The 9341-nt window shown below is 44.4% G+C and overlaps 1 protein-coding gene across 1 annotated transcript in view; it reads right to left on the minus strand.

The window, feature by feature from the left end:
* The window catches only part of FAM47E (family with sequence similarity 47, member E), a 20179-nt gene extending 12210 nt beyond the window's left edge, over window positions 1-7969 (minus strand). The window contains exons 1-2 of the mRNA XM_012650969.1: window positions 7631-7969; window positions 2521-2660 (exon numbers count right to left, since the gene is read on the minus strand). Of these exons, the coding sequence (XP_012506423.1) occupies window positions 2521-2660; window positions 7631-7969 (479 nt within the window). The remainder of the gene's footprint in view (window positions 1-2520; window positions 2661-7630) is intronic.
* Window positions 7970-9341: the final 1372 nt, after the last annotated feature.

The raw sequence follows: 9341 nt of genomic DNA on the forward strand, positions 1-9341 counted from the left end.
CCCCAAAGGAACCCTACAACCATTAACAGTCATTCCTCAATCCCCCTTTTCCCTGCTCTTGGCAACAACTAATCTACTTTTCTGTCTCTAGGGATTTGCCTGTTCTGGACATTTCATCTGAATGGAGCCATGCAGTATATGGTCTTTTGTGTCTGGCTTCTTTCACTTAGCATTATGTTTTCAAGGCTCATCCATGTTGTAGCATGTATTAGCAGTTTATTCCTTTTTATGGCTGACAAATATTCCATTGTATGGATAAACCACATTTTATTTATCCAGTCACAAACATACACAGTTGAGGACATTTGGGTTGTTGCCACTTTTTGGTTATTAGGGATAATGCTACGATGGACATTTGTGTACAAGTTTTTATGTTCAATAGCTTCTTGCTACTCCTCCAGTAAAGACTTAAATCTCAACACAACCTCCCAGGCTCCACATGGCCTGGCCCCTGCCTATCTCTCCAGGTTTTTCTGGAACTACCAGGACCCTCGCCATTCTCTCAGCTCCAGCCAATATGGCCTTCTCTCAATTTAATGAATTCATCATGCTCCCTCTGACCACAGGGCCTTTGTTGATGCTGTTCCATCTGACTGCAATGCTTTTGCCATGAAAAAAATTGAAGAGGATACAAACAAATGGAAAGGCATCCCATGCTCATGGATCAGAAGAATTAATATTGTTAAAATGACAATACTACTCAAACCAATCTATGGATTCAATGCAATCCCTATCAAAACACCAATGACATTCTTCACAGAAATTTTAAAAAAAATTCTAAAATTTTCATGGAACCACAAAATACCCCAAACAGCCAAAGCAATCTCAAGCAAAAAGAACAAAGCAGGAGGTATCACACTTCCGGACCTCAAGATATACTACAAAGCTGTAGTAACCAAAACAGCATGGTACTGGCATAAAAACAGACACATAGACCAATGGAACAGAATCAAGAACCCAGAAACTAATCCACATATCTACAGCCAACTGATTTTTGACAAAGGTGCCAAGGACACTCACTGGGGAAAGGACAGTCTCTTCAATAAATGATGCTGGGGAAATGGGATATCCATACGCAGAAGAATGAAACTAGACCCCCACCTCTCACCCTATACAAAAATTGACTCAAAATGGATCAAAAGCATAAATGTAAGACCTGAAATAATAAAACTATTGGAAGAAAACATAGGAGAAATGCTTCAGGACATGAGTCTGAGAAAAGATTTTATGAATAAGACCTCCAAAGCACAGGCAACAAAAGTGAAAATAAACAAATGGGATTGTATCAAACTAAAACTCTTACACACAGCAAAGGAAACAATCAACAGGGTGAAAAAACAACATAACAGAGTGGGAGAAATAGTTGCAAACTATTCATCAAATGGAATTAATACCTAGAATATATGAGGAACTCGAACATCTCAATAGCAAAAAGCCAAACAATCTGATTTAAAAATGGGCAAATGATCTGAATAGATATTTCTGAAAAGAAGATATACAAATGACTGACAAATATATGAGAAAATGCTCAACATCATTGATCATCAGGGAAATGCAAATCAAAACCACAATGAGGTACCATCTCACCTCAGGTAGGATGGTTATTAACAAAATGACAAAAAATAACAAATGTTGGTGAAGATGTGGAGAAAAAGGGAACTTTTATACACCGTTGGTGAGAATGCAAACTAGTACAGCCACTGTGGAGAACAGTAGGGAAGTGCCTCAAAAAACCACAAATAGAACGACCATATGATCCAGCAGTCTCACTACTGGGAATTTAGACAAGGGAAAGGAAACCGTTGTATCAAAGAGACATCTATACCCCCATGTTAATTGCAGCACTATTCACAATAGCCAAGATAGGGAATCAGCTTGGTGTCCAACAACAGATGACTGGATAGAGAAATGTGGTACAGACACCGTGGAACACTATTCAGCCATAAAAAAGAATGAAATCCTGTCTTGTGCAGCAGCAGGGATGGACCTGGAAGATATTAAGTTAAATGAAATAAGCTAGGAACAGGAATGTCAAAAACCACATATTCTCACTCATATGTGGAAGTTAAAAAAGTTGATCTCGTAGAAGTAGAAAGGATATTAGAGGCTGGGAAGGGTGGGGGGAAGGGAAGATAGGGAGAGATTAGTCAAACGATACAAAATTATAGCTATGTAGAAGGAATAATTTCTAGTTTCCTATATTACTGTAGGGTGACTACAGTTGATAATATATCACATAGTTTCAAATAGCTAGAAGGAGGATACTGAACATTCCTAACGCAAAGAAATGAGGTGAATGTTTGGGATGATGGATATGCTAATTACTCTGATCTGATCACTATACATTATCTGTATTGAAATATCACATGTACTCCATGAATATGTACAATTATTTGTCAATTAAAAATTTTAAAAATGTATACAAAAAAATATTCTAAAGATGAGAAGCTTTGAGAAGATAATTCCTAGAGTGTTTCATCAGGTGACAGCGACGATCAAGGAGTTAAGAACAATACTCACAGTCCCAGGTGGACTTGCGTAGAACTTTTTCTAGAAAGCTCCGGGTGTTCCTTTGTTCTTTTTCTGGGGTCCTCACAATAAGCCCATGTGTCCTCCAGCTTCCTGTCAGGATCAAGCACTTCCAGCACCTTTAGTAAGAGCTACAAACAGAAAATAGCTTTAGCAAAAATATGCTGAAAAAGAGGGGTCCCTATTCTACGACAAAATAGACCAACTTGCCCTGCGCTTTTCTTTTCCAGTCCATCAATGCTGTTCATCAATTTCTATGTTAATTCTGTGCTGGGTACTGGATGGGTTTGAGCCATGATCCCAAAGACACAATCCAGAACACCCTGAATGTTGAAATCCTGAAATATCACAATCCCTATCATCCAAAATCCCCAAAATCGCAATCCCAAAAGTATAATTCTGGAAAAAAAATTTTAAATTCTTCAAAAGACATTCATTTACATTTTAAAAGGGGATTTATTTGAGAAACATGTAAAAACATGGCAGAAACCTTCATAGGCCACTTTACGCAAGGAAGTAGGCGATAATAACATACCTGTTTTTGCAAGCACAAACACTCAGGCATCGTATTGATAGCGACAGTCACATGGGCATGGCAGTTACGAGCAGGCAAACTATAGTCATAAAGCAACAGGTCGAAAAGCAAAATGTATGAACACACATCATTGTGTCTGGTGATTGTGTGCGCCCAGCTTTATAACTGTAGTCATCTGAAATACAATACTGAGCAACCTAAGTCTTTCCATGAAATCAATCGAAAACCGTAGGTCACAGCTCATAGTCACCCAAAGAACTGTGATCTCAAGAAATTTTATCTTTCACAAATGCAGACGTACAAAAAGGACATTTGTTGAGGAAGTTCCAGTGTTTTATGTACACCCATAGTGCTTATTTGCAAAGTCAATGTTATGATAATGCACTTTCATGGAGTCAAATTTGCCAAAAATGTAATAAAACAAATTAGGACGCTCTAAAAGTCTTTAGGCAATTTATACCTCCAGTATTGGAAATGATGCAAAGATAAAATACATAGCATAGTGAATTGTTAAAAAAAAATGCTGACAATTTAAAGTAGTGGGGGGAAGATCTAAAAAAAGAAAAAAACAAAAATAACTAAAAAGAAGACTCAACATATGAAAAAGTGTATTACAGGGATAGATTACGGGCAATTCCACCGACGTAGTCCGTAAGAACCGGCCAGCTTTCACAATCATTAACTATATTTTGAAATCTTGCATCATGATGAATAGCTGGTTTTTTTTTTTTCTTTAGGGCATGGGTCTACTTGGAGAATATATTCACTCTCTACACGGCACTGCTCTTTTTGAAATTCTTCTGTGATCCAACACACACACCAACATAAGCATTCCCTATTAAATTTTCCCATCTTCTGTGCCGTGCTTCTGTGCTGTTTTGGGTACATGGAAATCCACCCACGTACATTCATATACAGAAGAAAAATTTAGCAGAAACAATACTGGTGATCAAACAGCAACACTGTTGCTTGTCTTCTTATCCTACTGTGCACATAATTATTTTTGAACCATTCAGTAACTTCACTGGCTTCTTCAGGAAAATGCAGCTTGAATTCACTAAAAGCTCCTGGAATTTCATCCGCGGGAAGGAATGCCAAAGCAGATGAATGATGCACTTTTAAACTGAGGTTTTTCATCATCACTGTATCATGTGGCCAATCCACTTTTCTGAATTTTCCACCAAATGCAATGGGCTGAATGGAAAAACAAACCTTACCGATCACACCACAAAATTCACTTTGAGAAGCTTTGGTGGCACCTAATTCCACGTCCGTCATTGTGGTTTGGGGATTCAATTGAAATTCGTCTTTTTCTGCAAAGTCCACCACGTCTTCAAATAAGCGTTTATAAAGTGCTTCACTTTTTTCAGTCATTAATACATAAATGAATGGATAAGTTCTAGAATTTTTGGATCCAACAAGGGAATGAATTGTATAAAGTTGATTTAAAAAATGGGACAGTTTTGATAGTACCATCCATTAGCCAAAGTAAAGCACGTGCAGGTTTTTCTGTTAGATCGAGTGGTAAATACAAGAAGCCTAGGCCGGGCGTGGTGGCTCACGCATGTAATCCTAGCACTCTGGGTGGCCGAGGTGGGAGGACTGCTTGAAGTCAGGAGTTCAAGAACAGCCTGAGCAAGAGTGAGACCCCGTCTCTACTAAAAATAGAAAGAATTAGCTGGCCATCATGGCACGTGCCTGTAGTCCCAGCTACTCGGGAGGCTGAGGCAGGAGGATCGCTTGAGACCAGGAGTTTCAGGTTGCTGTGAGCTAGGCTGACGCCAAGGCACTCTAGTCCAGGTGAGAGAGCGAGACTCCCTCTCAAAAGAAAAATAAAAAAGAAGTCTATGTTCTTTGACGGTCAAATCCCCAGCCAAGAACAGTTCACCGTCTAACACGTTTTGTAACACTGGAGGAACCTCTATGTTAGCAAGTGTCTTTGGTTAAGAAGGTCACTGAGCTTGTTGAATTCTTTCATTCTCTGATGAAGGGCATCATACGCTTCGAGGCAAGCATGACGTTGTATCTGAAGGGGCAGAAGTTGCACACGATGAAATAATCTGGCAGGCGAGATTCCTTGTATCTTTTGTCTACATTTTCCCTTCTGTGATCTTTGAAATACTCAAGGATTGAGGGCAAATCTTCTCCCTGCTAGTCCACACAATCTCCTTAAATCATACTTAATTTCCAAATAAATATACTAATAAGGTAATAGTCCACCTAACATGATGCAACTAACACGATGCAACCGTCCTGCGCATGACCGAAAACACGCTGATGCCTTCCCCAAATTTCAGCTTTCAGGACTTCAGCAGTTCGCATTTTAAAAGGTGAAAGATTTATACGATCTGAAGGGAAACCAGAGTATAACAATTGGGATTTGACTCTTTCAGGATTGTGATTTTCAAGATTTTGGACTTTGGGGATTTCGATCTTTCAGGATCTCAACATTCGGGATCATGGTGCTGGGGGCTGCATCTTTCAGGATTACGGTCGCACCGCTGTGGACAGACCTCCGTCCCCGCGATGTTAGGTACACAGCCGTCGTGCTGACATTCCTCTTCCTCTAGATGGAACACGCCTCTGGGCTGCCTAGTCCCCAAATGCCCCACTGAGTGAAGCGCCTCTAAAGTCTTCCTGTGACTTTTGAAAGCCCAGCATCCATTCGTCCTCCCGTGAATGACAGTGTCTGGATTTGTCTTTGGAAAACCACCGCTGTCTCCACTCTCAGCCCACAGGGTCCGAACTGGCCTGACCCCGCCCTCGCTCCACAGGCAACCACGGTGACCGGTTTAGGGATAGGTGCACGACCCAACTTGGACCCGGGAAAACTAGGCTATGGAATTGTATCGGGATCATGTGAAAGAGGTGTTCTTTTTCTACCGGGGTTGCTAAGTGGGTAGAATTTAAATCTGAAGCTGCTGGTGGCCACCTTAGCACAATGAGAGATCCTGCCTCGGAAAGAAGCCAGCACACCTAGCTGGGATGTCACACGTGGAAATAAGAGCCACGATCCCAAGCCACGTCCACGTGCTGTTTGAGGTGCATAGAACAATCTCCTTGTCGTGGAGTCAGAAGCTCTGGCCTGCCGGAGGCCATGAAGGAAAGGCCCAGGGAGAAATAACTGATCGGCAATACTAGTTGTCCTGTCTGCAGACGTCTCTGCCGCTGATCATTTATTTATTCACTCATTCAAAAAGCTCTATTGAGAGTCTACCACGTGCCAGGCATTGGTGGCACACACAGACAGATACAGTTCCTGCCACTGCAGAGCTTTTATTGCAGTGAGGAGCCCAGCAGTGACAGGCGCCATGATGAAGAATGGAGCGTGGTGGGGAGAGAGAACGAAGATGGAAGGGAAATGCTGCTTTGCATGGGCCTCTCCCATCAGGAGACATTTGAGCAAAGATCTGAGGGAGGTGAAGGAGTGAGCCGAGCAGCCAGCTGGGGCAGGTGCTCCAGGCACGACAGAGAGACTTAACTGGACATGCTCGTACTGTCCACGGAACAGCCTGGGGCCAGAGTGGCTGGAGCGGAGTGAGTGAGGGCAGAGGAGCAGGGGTGAGGTTGGAGCAGGAGCAGAGTGGGGTGGGGGTGGAGAGCAGAACACACAGGCCCTTTCAACCCCAGCGCGGGCTCTGGCTTTATCTGAGTGAGAAGGGGCCACTGAAGGGCTTTGAGCGGAGAACCATCTTTCTGAACCACCGTCACGCTCTCTGCGCAGGGGGCGGGCTGCAGGGGTGGGGATGAGGGAGCAGCCACCGCTACTTCCCCACCCAACTTCCATTCTGCCCTTTTCCCTTCAGTCTAACAGAACCCGGGTTGTGTTCCAGGCTGCAATGGCAGCTAAGAAACTCAATTTTCTAGACTCCCTAGCAGCGAGGAGCGGTCAGATGAAAGAGATGTTTACTGGGAAAGGTATTTTTTTCCTAACTAAAGAGTCAACTGGCACACGCCCTGGAACATTTGCTGCTTCCCTTTTCTAGTCTGAAAGACAGATCAAAGCCTTAGGTGAGAAGCCAATCAGAGACACAAAGGCAAGAGACAAGCGCGAAGGCCTTGGAGCTAGAAGTCAGGAGAGGCTGGCACACCAGTGACGGTGACGTAGCACAGCTGTGCCCTGGCCTAGCCGCGACAGTTTGGGGGTTTTCCCCGTGACCTTTCGGCTCTGGAAAGCATTCTGTCCATCTGTTAGTAAGTGCTTAAGGACTCCTCCTAACACCAGGCCACAGGGACAGAAATAAGACTGGACAATTCCCTTCCACTGTTTCCTCCCTGAAAAAGCCCCGTGCAGAGTAGAGTAGACTGGTAGAACGTGCAGGGAAAAGAAGCCAGCGTCTCTGGTTTGCTGCGCCTTCGTAAGCTGAAGGGCTTCACAGGAAGCAAAGGCGCAGCACTTGCCCCTTCCTTCCTGGGGGTGAGGGAGGAAGGCTGCTCTGAGCCCCACGAGAACCTTCACCCTGAAGGAGACATTCTTCTCTCCCTCTTGTAACATGTCACCTTCTCTCCCCAGACTATTTTCAAGGCCCCAGTGAAGCCCCTCCCATAAACCCTGGGACAGGTCACCTCTGCAGGCATGGCTTCTTCCAGACTCCGGGAGCCGGCCAAGGGGTGCGAGGCCAGGCGGGCCTCCACGTCCTCCAGGAAAGCCTGTCGAGCCCGCTGGGCTGGCGACAGCTTGGAAAACAGGGCTGCGTCCTTGGGGGGCTTGTTTTGCCTCCTCTTTGGGGCTGGCTGGGGAGCTCTGTGATGAATCCAGGGCAGGAAGTCCTGCTCGGGTCCCCGCGTGATCAGACCGTGGCAAGGCGGGCAGCCTCTCCTGAAGTCGTCCAGCCCCTTCCGCACGAACACCCACCGCCGGCTGTTCAGGGAGGTGGGGAGCTTCGGCCTGTTCTTGTGCTTCATGAAGCACTTGGAAGGCAGATTCTCTTTGTACCTAGAAGACAGCACGGCCAGTCATACGGATCGCAGGACTAAGGTGGGAGAAGGAGCTCGTAAGGGGCCTGGGCTCCACCTTTTTGGGGGAGGGGAGAGAGGAAGAGGGATTTGCAGGGAGTTAGCTACGCTCCCAGCAAAAAATCGGGTCCCTTAGGCAGGGGTCGTCGCAAAGGATAAGAAAATAATAGAAAATGGAAAATAATAGAAATAAAAGAATACACAGAGATGAAGGTATAGTTTTATAGATTTATAAAGATAAAAGGCAAAGTGGGGGGACTCGGGGGTCCTTATGATATCCCCGTCAATTGTAAGGCCCAGTATAAAGTTTCGCATGCGTATTTATAGGTACAGTGATTGGTCGCCAGAGGTAACAGATTTACATAGTAACAGGTAGTTCATTTTGGGTTAAAAGTATTTCAAAAGGCTTCTATAGATCCCTTAACTAACTCTGGTTACACAGTCTTTCAAGGACAAGCTTCTAAGTCCTAAGACAAAGCTATCACTTAACAGAAGGGTTAAACAGAGATAGTGGCTCCATATTTCCTTATCTAGTTATTGCAGATAGAGACAGGTCCTCAGAAGTCAAGCAGGAACTGTCCCTTGGGCTAACTGTTTTTAGCCGCAGGTATCTGTCTCTGGGCGGACACTCTTTGACCAGCTCTCATCCCATGGTTCCATGTAGACCTTGCTTTGTCCTTCAAAGCAGGTGAGAATCACGGGGTGGAGACCACAGCGTCACCTTGGAAAGCAGCTGCTGCTGACCTTTGAGATGCCCTCCTGAGATGGAGCAGCTTCCGATATGCAAACTAACATGTTCACGTATTCTTTCAGGGCAGAGCCCTGCAAAACTCCTGACATCATTTCTATCTCTAAAATAGTAATATTAAGCGACAGGGATTCACCAGGAGAAGGCAGAGCTGATCATATTCCTATGATAGTTCATAGCACATATCACTGGTCTGCGTGAGACCCCTCTCCTGTTTTCTTTAGTTTATCCCCACAGCCCACTCTCATGGGTCTCCCTTGAATAGCGAAACCACTCTAATGGATTTGAAATATATCCTTTGTACATGTCCTCGAAAATCTGAATCGTCCTTTTGTGTGCATGCAGGTGTAATCCACATAGACGGTGTATTCTGTTTCTTGCTCCTCTACCAAGCACTGTATTTTAAACACCCATCCATGTCACTACGTGTAAGTTCGGTCCATTGTTCCAACTGTTGCCACCACGTCTCATCTCTCCCTTCTCTTCGTGAAGGACACTCCAGTTGCTGCCTTTCTCGGGGACCCTCTCTTTTCACTAAAGGGACACAGTGCAATGGAGTAGGAAGAACCTGGA

The sequence above is a fragment of the Propithecus coquereli genome, unplaced genomic scaffold (genome assembly GCF_000956105.1).
Source record: "Propithecus coquereli isolate 6110/MARCELLA unplaced genomic scaffold, Pcoq_1.0 Scaffold343, whole genome shotgun sequence".
Taxonomy (NCBI): Eukaryota; Metazoa; Chordata; class Mammalia; order Primates; family Indriidae; genus Propithecus; species Propithecus coquereli.